The 18,133-nt window shown below is 38.8% G+C and overlaps 1 protein-coding gene across 1 annotated transcript in view; it reads right to left on the bottom strand.

The window, feature by feature from the left end:
* LOC112977190 (collagen alpha-1(XV) chain-like) overlaps positions 1-18,133 on the bottom strand; it is a 99,607-nt gene that overhangs the window by 10,973 nt on the left and 70,501 nt on the right. Inside the window, exons 26-34 of the mRNA XM_026089235.1 lie at positions 14,943-14,996; positions 14,802-14,861; positions 12,612-12,680; positions 12,195-12,236; positions 10,004-10,049; positions 7,879-7,968; positions 4,795-4,844; positions 2,857-2,967; positions 1,250-1,394 (exon numbers count right to left, since the gene is read on the bottom strand). Coding sequence (XP_025945020.1) covers positions 1,250-1,394; positions 2,857-2,967; positions 4,795-4,844; positions 7,879-7,968; positions 10,004-10,049; positions 12,195-12,236; positions 12,612-12,680; positions 14,802-14,861; positions 14,943-14,996 — 667 coding nt within the window. The remainder of the gene's footprint in view (positions 1-1,249; positions 1,395-2,856; positions 2,968-4,794; positions 4,845-7,878; positions 7,969-10,003; positions 10,050-12,194; positions 12,237-12,611; positions 12,681-14,801; positions 14,862-14,942; positions 14,997-18,133) is intronic.

The raw sequence follows: 18,133 nt of genomic DNA, 5'->3' as shown, positions 1-18,133 counted from the left end.
GCAAAGGGGAAAATGTGCAGGAGGATGACGAAGGCTAATGGCAGAGTGGACAAGCAAAAGTAGAAGGATGGAATACTAATAATAATTTGTTCTGTCTGATTGAGTCTCTTAGCTAATATTCAGAAGTGCTTGATATAAATTATATGAGAAAATTCCTAAAGTGTTGCTCCCAAAACCAGCACATGGGAAGAACAGGTACTGTAGAGAAGCACACTGATCATTAGTTCTCACAAATAGAGATTTGGATTAGCTAGGCCAACCCAAACTTTAGGCAAGACGGATCTGCTTTATAGTCTCTTTATACTGTTAACAGCACCCTTGCTGTCAGTATGCTATCTTCCTTCAGCTTTCTTCAGATTAAGGAATGCTTTGGTCTGGAAGACTGGTTTTGGCTCACTGGATTCCCTTTCTGGTCTCAGCTCCCAGAGGGAAGAATCAGTCTCTCACTCGGGTAAACTTGCTAAGTAGTCTCAGAGGCACACAAGACCCCATCTACCAGAACCTGGTCCAAGGTCTGGGCATATAACAGTAAGATGTCTGTCACTAGCAAACCTGTGACCCAAGGGGAGTCAAAAGGGAAACTGTCTTGAACTGTGACACTTGATTAATGTATTTCCTTTGATGCAAGTTTGAAATAATCCATTGGAAACTCCAGCACCGCCTTGGTTATAAAGCTCCTCCCTCAAATGTGACCATCTGTGGCATATTTTGCTCCTTTTCTAATCCAGTAAACTAAAAATCATGAAAGGTCCGATAACCAACCTCAAAACAGTTTTGTTTGTATTCAACATTAGCATAACAACTACTTTCTCAGAGGCAGTTCTCTTGCAGCTAGACCTCAACTCTGGTGTGAGTACTGCCCTTATATCAGGGAAGAGCTTCTTGTTGCCACGTTAAAATTTTCCCAGATTTTGCTAACTGCTCAGTTTGATAGATTTCACAAAGGCAGCCTTCCTCTGTTACGCAGACTTCCCAATCACAGCTTATATAAGATTTTCCTGCAGTAGTGCTCCCTTGGCACTAGTCAATGAAACCTGATTGCAACTGCTGTCTTTTTATGCTCTTGTTTCCAATCCACACGCCCAGGAAAGAATTCTAGAGTGTGTAGAAGAGAAGGAAACGATCTGATTTAAGTGTGAAAAGTGAAAGGGTAGCTGGAAGAACAGGTATGTGAAGAGAGGTGAAGGGGAGATGTAAGTATGTCTATGCGCTCATATGTACAGTGAAAGGCAGAATCACACCTTCTCACCTGAGCCATATATTGCGGGGGGTCCTGGAGGTCCTGGTGGGCCAGGTGGGCCAGGAGGTCCAGTTTTTCCAAAACCTGGTAAGCCAGGTAGGCCAGGTAATCCAGGAGGTCCTCTGGGTCCAACAACTGAATCCCCTTTTGGTCCCTATCAGTAACAAAAAAAAAATTTCTTTGAATGTATTAATTTCACTGCTGCAGGACCTTAATCTTTGGGGACAACATTTTCTGAAGGCGGACTACCGCATCCCTATTTAGATATGAGTCCACAGGTGATTTTTTTCAAGGAGCCATGAATATTAATGGAAAATGAAAAATATGCCCATATACTAAACTAAATTCAAGAGTATAAGTTTCAGAAAGCTTTCTGAAAATTCTTGCACCTATTCCCAAGTAGCTAATGTCCAGCAAACACTCTGCAGTGCTCTCAAACTCCTGAATCTTTGCTTTGTTTGTGCAAAGTGAGTGCTGTGCTACTCACTTAGATGTGCTTATAAGGTCTTGAGTTTGCCTGAAGGACCATGGTGGAAAATTAAAAAAACCCATGTCTCTGTGCAGATCGTATATCTCATGCTGAATGTTGTCTTCTCTCTCCCCTGATCAATGCTTATATCCATGATGCCCTCAGCTGCTTGTCTTCCAGGATAAAAAGGCTCCATCTCTAAGTTTCCAGTTTAGCAATGATGTAACAGGTCATTGTCAGCCTAAATCAAGAGGGCTTATGCTCCCTGTGCTCAGACTGGCCTGCATATATGGAAAGTTTTTGGTTACTGGATTAGGAGAGCTTAGTCTCTGTTTGATGGATTGAGCTGTGCCCTCCAACTCCTTCTTCTTGTCAGTGGAACAGTTTCTAAATAGGGAGATGGTTCTCAGCAATGTGAAATAGGATCAGGAAGATTTTGAAGATAGTATTGCTAACCTAAAACTTTGTCCTTAACTGTGGCACACTATTGATGCTCCTTGGCACAGAACGTAGTAATACAGTATGGCGATGCATGCATTAGTTGTCAGATCCCAGGGATTAACTAGTTTGCGAAGTGGCAGCAGATCTGATTCCAAAGCAAATGTGGTGGCAACCACCAGGAGATTAAACCACTCTGCAAAGTAAACAGTGGCTAAATTTTAAAGGAATAGTCCAGATTGGTACGCACTGGACTTTTCATACATGTTTTTGCATCACTAGAACATAAAATAAAACGAATTACTTAGGTGGCCAATATTTTTTTAAGACAGCCTCTGTTTCATTTTGTATAGCCTATTTTGGCCTTTATGAGGACATAAGGAGTAGCATCACAAGTCATATGTTCTGCCTTGATTTGTAATGCTATTAATAGCATGCACCTACTTTCTGATGTAGTTGTGTTAGGCAGCTGAGCAGCTAGCATAACATTGCATCAATTTTTCATGGAAAATTAATTCCATACACAATACTGAAGTGTCTGTGTCTATGCCTAATGCAACTCTCTCTTTCCCTTACTAATCTAATTGTTAGCATACGAGTTTATATATAGTTCTTAGCATCATCTTGTTGTTTGTCTCTATTTAGTGCTTTCTAAGTTAAAACAATGTGTGCCCACAATTATTCCTATTATACAGCTTGCATGACTTACAACTGATCCTGATCTTCCAGGTGGTCCAGGAGGTCCTGTCAGAAAAAAACCTCCATTTGGTTCTCCTTTTTCTCCTTTTACACCAGGGTCTCCATTGTCTCCTTTTTCACCCTTTGAAGAGAAGGCATTTTAAAACATTCAGCTGAAGCAAGATCATAACCCTATGCACTGATCTTTTAAAGCTACATGAAAGATCTCAGCTTAAGAAAGAGTAGCATCAGCTTACTATATGCTTTTTGACATCACTCCCTTCTTCAGTGATATGGAATCCTCTATTGAAGATACCAGGATTTGTCAGGGTGGAGGTTTGGGGAAGAAAATGAGGCAGAGGAAATTGGCTCTATTGCTGTTTCCTGACCTTCCACCCAGCAAAACTGTGTTCTGTGCTGTAGTTGGAGGCAAAGAGAGTGCAAGTCAGAGGAAGCATAAAAAACACTTGCTGTTTTTCCCTGGCATCATGGAGAAAGCAAAGCAAGACTGAGATGAATTTGACAGACTTGGAAAGGTATGTAGCAAAGTGAAGATCACCCTAGAGAACAGAGCGGGGGTGTGTACCAGGACAACAGAAGAGGCACCACACAACATTGCAGATACTTTGGACTGCTTCTCTTCTCCTCTCTTACAAAGATAATTATCAACTTGTTTGGGGAATAAAGTGACAGATAAGAAGAAGCCTTGAAAGACTAGTTCATTATCTCCTTGTGCAAAATGAGCCACAGCAATAGCAGGTTTTGCCTCACATTATTTCTTTCAGTTTTTCGGCTGTTTTTCTTCCTTTGACTTTTGTCATTTACTTTAGTATACCCTTCTGAGAAATAAACTTGTGAATAGAAGCAGCAAAGGGCAAAGCAAGAATGGCAGGTAGCTGCAGAAAGGGAATAGAAGTGGCTATGTATAGCTCTTCCTCTGAGTTTTTTTTTCATGTTGGTTTCCCAGTAAACAGGACTATCAAGCTTTCTGTATGACATGTCATTTTGGAGAGCTGAAGGACTAGATGTAAAATTGGCTCTTTGTAGCTAAAACTTTAAAGCTACAGACACTGCTCTATGAGATCAAAGAAGCCACATCATATCTGCCATGCATGGATGACACACACTATGTCATAGAAATAACTTAGGTGCACTCAGCCAAGTAAAAACAAAATCTGAAAACAAGATGGAACTATGAGTCTTTCAAGGAAATTAATGGTATCCTTATAGAACACTACTTTTGGTGGTATCATTGAATGATAAATTGATTCAATTTTTTTCAGATCTTGCATTATTCAAGAGCAATAACAGCCTTTTTCAGTTAAAACATTTAAAATAATATTCCATTGGTACTGAGTTTTGTCACTTAAAGCAAACAGGAGAACAGTGGAATAGAGAGAGACCAAACACATCAAGGCATGGAGAGCCTTTCTTATAAGACACTCCAGGAAACAAGTATGGGGAAGCATAAAAGTAGCTTCCATCACTTTAACCTATTTTATTCACTGTGCTGAAAAGATAAATAGTACTATGCATAAGTGAATATTTTTCATATGTTAATTCCTGCTAAATTTTTCTAGCACCCATTTAGCAAATGGATGTCTCTTACCAGAGCTGGCATGGAAGCAAAAGCATTAACTTACGGTAGACAACTTATACCAATTTATGTTAGGTAACAGTGAGTTATGATTCATTTTTACACCACTGGGAGGGCAAAAAGCCTCAGTAATAAAGTAATAAAGTATTTTCAAAAGTAATCTTTATATATTTACTGACATCTACATTTCCTATACTTCTAATAAACTTGTTTATCCAGCTGAAATTTAGGAAATTAATATAATATGTAATCGCTGGTGCAGATATCTGGCTTTTTATGCTTCACCCTACTGTAGAGTTTTCTGCCTAGTGTATAGTAAAACATACTTTAAAAAAGCTTGATAGAACTCAAACACAAATGGGATATAATTACCTTTATGCTATTAATAAAGTGGCTGAAATATGATGGAGGCAGAGGTGGACCTGAAAAATGAAGAAAATTATTTTAGTAGAATAATTATCTGTAATTTCCATCTTAAAAGCACTGCTTTGGATATTACTGTTTTAGGAGTTTAAAGGAAAATGATTTACAATAATAACATTAACCTTTAAAGCTAACAGATATTTTTAGTTCAGTTTCCTAATGAAACAAGGCTTAAATGTTCTATCTTGTCTGTCACTCCTCCACCTTAATACGTTTTGAACATGTTTGTGAATTTTAGTCAAATTTGAAAGCAAGGAAGTATCAAAGATGAAAAGTTCCTATTTTTTTGGAAAATGGCAGCTGGATAGAGAGTGAATCCAAATTAACCCCTTTGATGGAAACCAAGATAAAAGAAAAGCATTCCATGTGCTTTGACAGCAGTGGGGTGGTCAAGCAGTACCTGTACAATTCTGAATTAAATACAGTTGTGCTATCTCTTTTGCTGACAAGAGAAAGAACTAGGGTTACTGCCATTCTGCTGATCATAGAATAACTTTTCATTGCTGTTTTTCTGCAACAAAAACCAGTACTGGCATCAATGATTATAGCAGCTGGGTTGCGTTGTCTGCTAATAGTGGTCCACGAAAGCTGTCAAGCCAGCACAAAAAGTTTAAAAAGCCTTCAAATATTCTTTGTTTGGCATACACTTGGAAAAAGACCTTTTTACAGCTGCTTATAACAGCCAGATGTGTTTGCTTCAAATGTGTTCTGATTAGGTTTGAACAAGACTTCTCAAGGGGCAAACCTAGTCCAGTTCTCTTCTCTAGGCATTCAGTGGAGAGCTGGTAGGCAATTTTTGGCAGGACTTTTAGGGATCCTAACACACAATGTGGTTTGTGGTGTGGTCTCTGCTGACAGACCAGACATTTCTTTTTGGTTTATTTTCAGATGCTGCTGAAACAGACTAACAGCACTTTGCACCTGCATGATCAATAGTAAATCCCATCTTCACAATGATCTTGAAGTCACGTAACTTTCGTGCCCTTTCTTTCATAAAACAGAAAGCTACACTGTCTTCAGATCTAGGATCTGACCTGAGGATGAATTCAGCCCCAGAGCAACAGAACCCGGTTATGCCAGGAATTAATGCTTGCCCAGTGGGAAGCCCTTAACTGCTCTTTCTGTAGTTCCATTTCTTTCAGGATTCACAGATAGATGGGTCAAGCTCCCTCCTACAGAAAACAAGATCTCAGGACAAACAAGTAGCCCAAAGGGTGGATGTGGATGAGTGTGACAACCTGTCCAGAATGTCAGGTACTCGTATGGCCATGTGGGGAATGACCCACAGGAAGCAAGGGGGTTGATTATGGTCAAGAGTCAGCACACTGCAATAAATACTGCAGTTTAGATTAGTAGATCTTCAGTCTTAGGGAACTGGGTCCAAGACTGTGATACAGTGAGGTCTCCTCCTTTTTTTCTAAACATGGTTTCTTACAAGCACCCAGACTCTATTCTTCCAGACAGAAGCACTGGGGCTGTGTTGGAGCATAGTATGTATGGCTGGAACAGTGCATCTACGCTCTAGATATCTCTCATGCCTGTCTAAACACATAGTGTCTAAATAAAGCATGGCCTGCCATTTACCCATGCTTTCTGTGTTGGCTTCATCTTTTTGACTAGTATCAATTTAACGGAGCCATTGTGTGAAGTTAGAGCAGAGATGTTTCAGGAGAAGGAAAAAGAAATGCACTTGCTTTCTAAGTGGACAAATAGCACAGTTCAGAAAACTTTTCTGATTTCTGGGGCTTAGCAGATACTGTAGGGGAAGGAGCTTCAGCTGCCTGTCTTCCAGAGAAGGCTTTGAAAACATACTATACTTCCATCATGTTCCACCACCTTGCAAGTTCTGGCTTGTGAATTTCCAGTGTCAAAGGTCATGTGGGTATCTGTAAGATCTAGTCAGTTGAGTTGTATAAAAATATAAAAATATTTTGGCAACTACATTGATGAGTGGGAACTAAATTGGAATATTTTTTAGAGCAGCAACAGAATTGGCCATAGTTTATATGTTTTAGCTTTGCAAAATATTGAAGCTAGTTGATCTCATTGGATTCTGTTGGCAGACAAATGAATGGATCTCTGTTGTTTTATGACAAAAGTGAATTCTTTTTTCAAGGTAGGTATGTGACAGTTTAACCAGAATTTTGGTGTTGTTTTCACTGTCCTTATCACTAGCTGCAGTTCTACAACAAGGTCTTAAGCATCATCCTCTTGGTTTGTAATCATCAGGTATAGGCAAAAATACTTGTGGGACTTTGAATTACATTAAATACAAAGCCTGGGAATGAACAAGTGTGTGTTCATGGTAGATACACACAGAAGAGGAAATTTTCCTATTTTTTGTTTCCTTTTTTTCCCCTTCTTTTTACAAGTTTATTCATGTCTGGGAAGCACTGCCATGTATTTTGTGGCACTGGGTATTGATCAGAATAAAAATTAATAAAACAAGAAAATAGCTTTTATGAGAACAAACAGATGTCCTCTCAAAGATAATAAATATCATCTTTAGTCAACAAAACTGTGTGTTTGGAACAAAGACAGAAATATCCATGTAGATGTAGTTTTAAATTTATTATAAACACATAAGAGGACAATGATTATAAATATAGTATAGGAATATGAATTTGATATACTGCTCCTTCTATTTTGAAGAATTACTGGCATTGGGAAAAGCCTTATCTCAATATCTGAGCTTTCAAAAATTATTTTAAAAAGGAAAAAATTGTGAATTGTAATAGCAATCTTTTCAAACAGATGCTTTTTACTGGAATTATTTTTTAAATATATAAAAATTAGCCACGTATATCAACTTTTGATACAGAAAAGTAAATGCTTAGTGCAGCTTCTATTATGATGCTCCTAGCACCAGTAATTTGATATATTTAGCCCACACATACTTTTCATATTTATGACAAATAAAGCATAGAATATTAAAAAGTTGGGTGAAGTGGACTTCTGAAGATTATCTAGTCCAACCTCCTGCCTGGAATGGGACTATCACAGGATGTTACTGACATGTCATATTCAGAATACCTGGTGGTCCTGGAGCACCTGTGTCTCCTTTTTCTCCTTTCGTGTCTGCTGAACTGTGCACTCCCCAGGAATCTCTGTTTCCTTTAGCACCTGCCATAAAAACATCACAGGGAAGCAAAATTCATGAGAATTTGCAAACAACAGAGACGCCTGCAATGACAACCAAACTACAGAAAGTAAGAGCCGATATTTCACATGTGGGTGCATATGGCTCCACACTTCATACCCTTTGCTCACTCTCCTCATGAACATTTAATGGCTGCCTGCCTGTGTTCTCTCTTCGGCTGATGGTCTTTGTTTCTTTATCAGCCATAACCTCTGTAACAAGGTCTCTCTTGCAAGTCAGTCTTTCACTCTCCCTTCCTTAGCCATCTAATCTAGGGCCTTCTGAACAAAGCAAAAAGAGAGTGTGAGCTAACTGCCTTGTTGATACGTTTGTCAGTTCTTGGGTTACACCTCTGCCTTTGATACCACATCCTCTAGTATCTCCAGGCTCAGACGCAAACCAGTAAATGATAACTGCATCTGTGAATGCCAAAAACTGTGGTCTTTTGTTGTTCCTTCATATCATAAATGTATTAACAATGAAGAAAATATTCTCTGAGAATAGAAACACTTTTAGCATAATTTTCCTTCTAGATGAGCTGAGGGTAGAACTGTACCAAAATAAATCTGGATAAACCTTCTATTTTTTCCAGGTATTGTTCAATTTTCACGGTAACTTTACCCTATAAAATATTTAGGTAAAATGATTAGATTTCTTAGGTCTGATTTATCTCTTCTTTCTGCCTGAGTAATTGCTAATACCTTTGCAAAATTCATGTAAAAAAACCCATCATCCTGACACAGTAACATTTTATAGCCACTTTCTTCGTGTAGAAATGCCTCCTCAAGTGTAAGGTGAGCTGGTCCTATTCTGAGCAATAGGCAGGAAGTATGCTGAAGTACAATGACAAGGACAATGACAGGACACATCTCCTGAAGTCATTTTAACAGTTTTCTGCCCATGATAGCTACAGCCCTGATGTTCAGTTGTGACTTATGCTGGGAGTCGGTGGATTGCTAAGTGCACGCTCTCTTCTCTAACCTCTTCTCACTGCAGGTGTGAATTTCACCAGACAAGTACAGAAACAATCTCCAGCTTGCTTGGGTACCACGTCCCTGCTCTGTGACCTGGCATTGCTTTTCCAGTGGAATCTTCTTGCTGTGCATCCCCAGTAAAAACTTCATTGGTAAGGAAGCCTTTCCATTAGCTTTCTGCAGCAGTCTTCCAGGCTCATTCTCTGCCTATTGAACATTTTTAGGGACAAAAATATTTACAGCATTTTTCTTTCTTCTAGTTTTGCAGAAGTGCCACAAGTACAGGAGAATGAAAGAACTTCACTTTCAGAGCCCTGTGTTACAACAGAAGTTTCAAGACTGCTTCTCTCTGCACTTTCTCTTCAACAGGCCTCAGCTTCCTAGTAAATGAAGGGATGCAGAACATTTCTTCTGTATCCCCAGAAAATTCAAAGTCCACCTCAGAGCAAGGACTGTTAGCAGCTTGTTCTTTCCCTGAGCAATCTTCTCTGGGGCTCCAGCAGTCAGTATGTGTTAACCCTGCCTGTGATAATTTACTGTCAAGCAATGGGATGGGAGCTCTGATCACAAGCTAAATTTTTGGCATCAGTCAGTCAGAGAAGGGAAGTTTTTCTGACACCATGAGTCAAACATCTGAGGAATGAGACCACTTGGTTGGTTAATGGGATGTAATATCAGGTAGACTTTAGAACTTGCATTGGAAAAGCACTGCCAGAGCAGAGAAGTAAAGACTCAACGCAGCAGTTTGTGACACCTACTCCTCAATGCCACTTGTGCACTCTGACAGAAAACTCCTAAAATTAGACATGCAGAGCCTGTGTTGCACTGCTAAATTTATATGTTTTAGCCTTAGAAGTTCACGTGTTCTTTGGCTTACATGCTGAGACTGCAGCAACATATGATCTGAGGTTCACCAGAAAAAGGAGTGAGACCACCTATGATTTTCTCATACAATCAGTCACACGCTAGCCAAGACAAAGCAATATGTTTTGCTCACAACACGAAGAGCTTATTTAAGGCAAGCTTCAAGAAAAGAATTATTCACCTTGGATATTAAGAGCTTCTTGATTTCCTGGGTAAGGAGTGTTCACCTACAGACAAAGAGAAATTATTTAAAAATTATCCATACACATTAACTGATTCAAGTGCATAGTGGAAAGCATGGAACATTTGCATGCTATCACAGTAAATATTATAACAATGGTCTGCGATTATCTCCAGTTTGATGAGGTCTGAATATTAGCTGATGAAGCCTTTTTCAGTATTGTGCTCTCTTCAACATGCAACATGCTTTCAGCAGGAGGGTAACAACATGCATTTTTGAAGCATTAGCAAATCCTGCTCTCAGTTATGCTAGTGAAACTTCAGAAAACTCATCTTATTCTCCAAGAATGATTCTGAATTTATGTCACTGCATTTGACAGCAGGATTTGATTTTTGATTGTAAGATAACAGACTGTTCGTAATTTTTTCATCAGATCATAATTATGCCTACTGTCTAATGATCCTATGCTCCATATGCATTGGGATCAAAACTGGGAGGCAGAAATTATTCTATTCTAATTCTATTCTATCCTATTCTGACTCCATTCTCCTGTAATGATGGGCATGCTACTTACCTCTACTCTCTGTCTTCAAAATATGGGCAGTGCAGGAGTTAAAATGTGGCAGAGTGCTCTGGAATGGACAGATCTTAGTACCAACTAGTACTATTCCTATAAATTGCAGCAAACATGCTAAAAAAAATCCAACATACAGCCGCTGTATCTGACTAATCCTATAGTATTAACTCTTAGAAGTCTTTACTCACATGGATAGCTCCATTAACTTCAGAAGTTCAGTTCACATGAGGAAAACTTGTGGGGTTCAGTCTGTAGTTCTTAGGGATATTCATTTATGTAGGCATGTACAGCAGACTTCTTATCTATAAACTTGGATAGGTTTAGGAAATTATTCACAAAAGTAGGACAAAGCTATCTAGCATACTCAGATGCATGAAGAGGTATTTATAACTACAGGTTTCTATTATTTCTGCACATAAAAGTTATGTTATTCACTGATTTTACCCTTCTTGAAAGGCAACCTTTTTTGTTATCTGAAAATCACTTAAAATAGGCCTCTATCATTTGAATCATTCCACAGAGAATCATAGATAGTTGAGGTTGGAAGGGACCTCTGGAAGTCATCTAGCTCAACCCCCCGCTTAAAACAGGGTCAGCTAGAGCAGGTTGCTTAGGGCCTTGTACAATTGGGTTTCAAAGAACTGACCAGGTGAAGTTGACTAGTCCATAGGAACTTTTGTGGGGGGGGRAAAAACATATAAGAACGTTATATAGGGGTAATGGGAAAATTTAAGGGAGGAATTCAAAGAGTTAGGAAGATGATGCCTGAAAGTGGTAGGCCAAAACTGTTGAAATGAAAAATTACCATAGGGTGGAAAAGTAGAGCAGCCATACTGCCCATCACACTGTTCAGGGAAGGACTGTGGCTGTCAAAGACAAATCCTTTCCAAATACCTAGTCCATGGCTTAACATTACAATATTGCTGTAGGGAAAGTTCTACCATGACTGAACCCTGTTCACAGTTCATTGTAGAATGTAATTTCTGTGATACGTTAAACAAGATTATGGGTCTTTTGAAGGCAATGGGGGCTTTGCCATTCACTTTGGAAAGCAAGGGCAGAACTTCACCTGCTGGCTTTCACGAGATAATGAAGGTTTATATATGAATAGATCTATTGCATTTGAGGGTCAAATAAGGAAAAGAGTCTTTGCTACTCAATGTTCTGTGCCACATTGAAATAGATAAGAAGTCTTATGTCCCCTTAGACAGGGAAATTGAAAACAGCCATAGACACAACTACATGGAGACATTATTTATATATACATATGAAAAATGTGTGTACATGTACGTACAAGCATTCAGCTCCCAAGAGCAAATCTTACACTATGGAAACATGGGGCTTGACAAGGTATTAAAAGAGTTAGGGCAACCAAATAATCAAAGCGCGTTATGCAAAAGGTTCCAATGTTTGTAATTCTGTTACACATTTTGCGTGTGGCTCATTTCTGAATATCTTAACACTTGGAAATCTGTTATCTTGAAGGCTGGGTAAAATACATCTTATAACTGGTGCAAAGCAGAAGGCAGGGAGGGGGAAAGCTGCATAGCTACTGTGGTTATGTATTGTCGAGGCCATGCATTTTGCTAAGAGCAGATTGTGTGTGTGACTTACTGGCATTTTGCAATGAGGTCTGGGAGAGATTGGGAAAACTGTCTATTGAAAATAGGAAGGGAAATGAATTTAATGATCATAGGCAATAATACAGTAGATAACACAGCAAATAGATCTAAAAGAAATGTCAGGACAAGGCCTGGAAGTTGAAGTCAGCATCCTGAACAGCAACTTCAGCTTGTTGATAGAGAACTCTTATGGTTCCATCAGCAGGTCCCAGTCTGCATGTGTGGGGCAAAACTCTTACACCACAGTGGCTCTGTTTAAAAGATTTTTCCCCATGCACACAAGCAAGGTAAACCACTGTAAACTGTATTGCCTGAAACAACTTTTGAGGATTCACTTTGCAAACCATTTCAAGAGCTGCATATTTCTGCTACAGTGACAGACCAGCAACTGAGTCCTAGTCATACTTACTCCTTTGATATGAACTATACGTCCTGGAGGTCCAGGGGGTCCTGGGGGCCCAGGCAAGCCAGGGGGGCCCTGGTAAGAGAAAGTTAAGTAAGGAAGACATTAGATCCTTTCACATGCAATACAATCGAACCTAGGGAAAGAAGGACAGGGGGCCCAGAGGGCTCAATTTAATCGTGGAGTTTTATATTAAATGGCCTGGGGGGAAGCTGAACATTTACTTGCAAGACCAAGCTAAGCTGCAAGGTGAATTTTCATATTTAACCTAAAGCACTCTGTGGGGAACAAAGTGGTCTAAGTTTGTTATTTTCAGGAAAAAATAACCCAAATTCCAAACCCCAAACCAATAAAAACTGAATCTAAATTAAAACCACTAGCTCTCCCAACCATATCATCATAAGGAAAACCCTATTTGGTCTCCAAGACTGTTTTGGGATTCTCAAGACTGCTGAGATTCATACACTTTCAAGTGTCAAGCAGATAACTACATGCTAATTGGCAGCTTCAAGGAAATCCACTACAGCGAAGGCATGACTGCCCCCCACAAAAGCTATGCTGATTCTTTATTGTGGCCTTTAAAATMCTGGCCACGTGGCCAAGACATGCTACTCTACATTGAGGCCATCTTCTGTGAGATGGCACACATCGTCTCATCTATCAACAACTTCATACTTTTAGAATTCTATTAGATTTTATCTTCCCTTATCACTCCAGAAAGGACTACTAGAACATGTAACCTGTTTTGTTTATTTGTTTGTTTTAATCTCCCAACCTTCATCTAGTTACGCTTGTACTCATAATTTGTGTTTGGTTAAAGCAGATAGATAGTCCAGAAAAGGTACCTTGATTCAATCTGAAGATATCAAGAAATGTAAAATATACTTATTCCTTTGGTATTTTCTCCCAGTGGCTAATCACCTTTTCTTTTTTTTTTCCATCCAATTAGAATTTGTCCGATTTGTCTAGTTTCACCTCCCAGTACCTAAAATTTTAGTTAAACCTTTCTCTAGCAGTGTGAACAACCCTTTAATACCTAGTCTTTCCTTTCTTTGAAGGTACCAAGATACTTACCAAGTCAATTCTCAGTCTTCCTATTAGTCAGAGAAAGCAATATCATCTCACTCAAATTTATTGTCCAGATACACGCCACACTTATGTTTCACACTTTCGATGCTGTTTGCTTTTTTTTTTAAACAAAGAAAAACCAGAGGACTCATACAGTGGAATTCATTCACAAAAAGTGTTCTATTGAAATACAGTGAGATTGACTTAATAATCTTTCCTGATGCCTATCTGATCCTTGCTTTCTTATGGTTTCTGTGATAACACAGTAAAAGTCCCTTGTCTTTTTTTCAGCCTCTTTCTGATGCAGATAAAATATTATTGGCTGCTGCTGTGGTATAGGTACTAATTTTTCTAGCACAGATCTCCCCGTGACATCAGAACAGCCGCACAAATTACTCTGCCAAGTAAAAAATATGCTATTCTTAAATTTACTGTTTATGCTAAGCATTATGCTTATTGTTGAGTAGTCCATTCTTACTGTTTGCCATGAGATTATTTGTATGAATGCTGTTCATAAGAACAGAGTTGCCGAACCAGGATCTTGTTTTAACACTTTTCATTCCACAATTACAGGATGTAGGTGGGCATGCAAGTTCTATCATCTTCCAAGCACTAGGCAGTAGTTATTATTCTGGATACAACGCTACAGCTAAAGCAGATAGTAGGTGTTGACAATTACCTACTTGTTAGTAGGGTAGGTGATGCCACATTAAAGATATGCTCAAGTGCTCTTGGTACCTATGCTAAATAGTTAGCACATGATATGAACTCCCATGAGCTGTGTGAGGGGTCATACTGACAACTTGCATTAGGAACTTCTAGAAAAATAGAAAGAATTGGCAATCTCGGATGCTTTGCCTATTTGAATCTATGGTGACAGTGAATCACACATACAACTTTCACACCTGGGGGCTGATACAACTGTAAGAACTGTCCAGAGGGACCCAGATTTTGACTTTTCAGTGACTGTTATTAAATAGGAAAAATAACAGAAGCATATCATTATTTCTAGATCTTTTCAGCTATTTTAGTCCAGTCATCATTTTAAAGGGATTCATATAAATCTCATTTGATTTAAGATTTTAACAACATTTTTTCAATTAATTGCAATACATAAGAAAAACTTACATATAATGCTTTGCCTTGTTCACCTTTCACACCTTTCAGTCCATTCAGTCCTGGGCGGCCCTGAAATAAGTAGAAAGTTTAATATGAGTTCAGAAGCAGACTGTTCTATCTTTATTCCATTTCAGAGAGCTTAATACATACTGGGCATCCTGGGAAACCAAGCTCTCCTTTGGGTCCAGCAGGTCCTATTGGTCCCTGGAGAGAAAAGAAAGTGTGATTATGGAGAAAAAGAATAAAACAGAATAAATTTTAAATGGAACAAAACTGTGACATATGTTCAATTATTTAGAAAGGATATCATAGTCATAGTCACATTTGCATTATAGTTCAATCCGCGATGGTCTGCAGACAATGCACATAATGTCCTGTCTATTCACTATCTAAGGGATCTCAGAAACTGAGAGGTATGTATACAAAAATGAACTCTGGCTTGGAAAAAGATTGGTCCTCTGAAATGAAGTCTGAATTCTCAGCCATTTATAGGGTGTAAAATTCAAAACGGAGTTGCCAGGCATTGAAGTATAAAGGAAAGTTAAATGTATCAATCAATAGAAAAATGGCAGTCTCTCTTAGTGGTGCTAAATAGGTGTATGCTTTGTTTATCTGCTTTTGGCTTATATGTTTTTTCTAAATATTTTTGTGTCAGAGCCTCTGGGAAAATGTCTGTGCACCAATCTAAGACTTTATATATCACCAAATGACTACGTAACTCCTGCCAACCTTGGTATGTGGATTTACGGGGCTAATAGTTGAAGCAGAGCAGGTCCTTCTTTACACAAGAGTGACCCATCAGACCACACCGACTGATACAAGTGACTATAGAAAAAAGGGGCAAGCAGGCCCCTCAGGAAAAGTAGTCCAGGACTATGGGTGATCCATGGTTCGGTATTTACAAGCATGTAATCTCTAGACAGCCAGCGAGTCAATGCAAAGCAGTAAACCTGAGGAAAACCACAAACTTTCATCCTGCTGTCAGCTTCCTGAGACTCAACAAAACCACCAGAGTCTAGACAATTTCTTTATATATGTGTCAACCTTTCTGGTTTCATTTTCATTTTTTTCAGCCTGGTGAAATGCTGAGGGATACCCCTCCTTTGATGTTATGACTCTTATGTTTTAACTTCAGCAGTGATTCCACATATGCATAGAAGACAGAAGGTGAAGACTACATGTGTGTGGGATGCATAAAATCTGAAAATGGTACTTCAAATACCTAAAACAATTCTGGGTTAAATAGTCTTTCTGTCTACAGATCTCATGTAGATACCTCTCACAGGTGACAATTTATATGTTTAATCCTGAGAAATTACAGTACTTTTAGTGTGTTTATTGTAACAAACCTTCTATTGTTATCTGCAATATGGTGGTTAATGCAGACCTTTGCTGATGGAAAAAAGACTGGCAATTTTACTGCCTACCACAATTCGGGCATGTCACTTTAAGTCACTAACTTTTGTTGGCATCATGACTGCTACTTCAAAGGGTGACTAGCAAATAATTGAAAAACAAGAGGAAATCCTCATCTTGTCAGTCAATCCTCTTGATTAATTAGGAATGTGGAGACTAAAAAGGAATAGAAGATGAATTAAACAAAAAAGGAAGAATGAAATAAATCAAATCAGAAGTAATTAGGTGAAAACAGACAGTGAGGAAAGACAAAAAGAAGAAATGCAGGAAAGAAAAGCCGTGATCTGCAAAATTTGACAAGTTTAGGATCCATGGAAATGCTCTAGATACATAAATCCTTTCTGCTATTGCTCTGCTTGGCTCCAAGACAACAAGTCCTTGTTCCCCTCATTTTTCTTCCTACTTAAGTGTATCAGCAGCAGTATTGGGAACAGTGTCAATATACTTTCTGACCCATTTTTCTCTTTTCAGTTTGCCTCAACTACTTGAAGTACATATTTTGGTTGAGGAGCTACAACCACCTTCACACAGGATGGTGCTGACAGCAAAGATTCTTTTCAAAAAAGTGCTCTCCACAGCTACACTGAAGCCTTGCTGCTACTGGCACCTCTGGGGCCTGTCTGGGAAGGACCAGAAGAACTGTTTGGTTCCCAGCTATGAATAGTGCACAGCACGAACCTGAACTCACAGTTATTTCACTTGGCAGTTTTTTCTTGTTTCTGATTAAATCACTGCTGAGAAGTCACTGGACATCACTACAGCTAAGCCCACCAATCTGTAGAGTTCTGTGTAAATACTATGCAAGAAACCCCCTAAAACAACTCATGCTCATCTCCATGGGCTGGGACAATGAGAACAGGATCTTTTCATCTGCTGTTGCTGTTGCAGAACGGGGGAATGAGCACCCACTCCCTCTGAACTGTCTTTCCACGATTTGAGGATACAGGGGATTTAGGTAGCTTCATAGGAAGGTGTAAATAGGGTCAGCCAAGCAAAAATGAAGGACACCAGAATAGTGTCCCTCAGTATACTAACACTGAATACCTATATATTTTTGGGTTTTCTATCCACAGATTTCAGTACGCTTTACAAAATTAACCAATAAAGCCAATAAAGAGAAGCATGATTTGCATGGGATAACTCAGCAAGCCTGTGGCAGAACTGAGTCATCTTATTCAGAGTCCAGTGCTGTTGCCCTGTTATCTCTTAGCTCAAGGCATATAGGAAGCATGGACAAGTTAAGAGCTAGAAAGATCCCAGGGAATCTTTTGCATACTCAGAATTTTGCATCTCATCTGATAACAGAATCTTAATGAAGGAATACCGTCTAGATTTAAATACCAGTCTCTCACCAATCCATTTTCTGAATTGAGCCATTGCCAAACCGATAGAGTTGTCATTTACCAAATCCTTTTATCCCAAACTGGCAAGTATTTGTCCTTTACTTTATGTAATATCATTTAATTGAAAAATGATCTACATTCATGGAAAATGTATTCAATGATTTATGCATCAAACTGAAATCGATGGATTAATTGCTGTAGTACTTTGCAATTAGCAGCTGTCATTGATAAAAAAGCCAAGGTGCATTCCAGAATGAATTCCACAGGAGAGGTAAAATTAAAGATTATATAACCTTAAATTGAATATTGTTCACTAGCACTGCCGTGTATATTTTTATCATACCAAAGCTGATGACTGCATTAGATATGAAATTCAGGAATAACTTGTGAAAATAATGTTCACAACACCACCACCACCACCAAAATTTAAAGCACTTCTGACTAATGACATTTGAAACCATTCCAAGATAGTAGTACCTTTATCAAACTTTTATTTCATTTCCTGTTTGAAATTAACTTCTGCCCATATGATCAATGTTAATGTCTGTGTTTAAAGCAGACATTAGATCACTGGTGGACTCT

This window comes from Apteryx rowi, unplaced genomic scaffold, assembly GCF_003343035.1.
Source record: "Apteryx rowi isolate R43461 unplaced genomic scaffold, aptRow1 scaffold_802, whole genome shotgun sequence".
In the NCBI taxonomy this organism is placed as follows: Eukaryota; Metazoa; Chordata; class Aves; order Apterygiformes; family Apterygidae; genus Apteryx; species Apteryx rowi.
The sequence above is the reverse complement of the archived record's forward strand: the minus strand, read 5'-3'. Positions and strand labels throughout refer to the sequence as shown.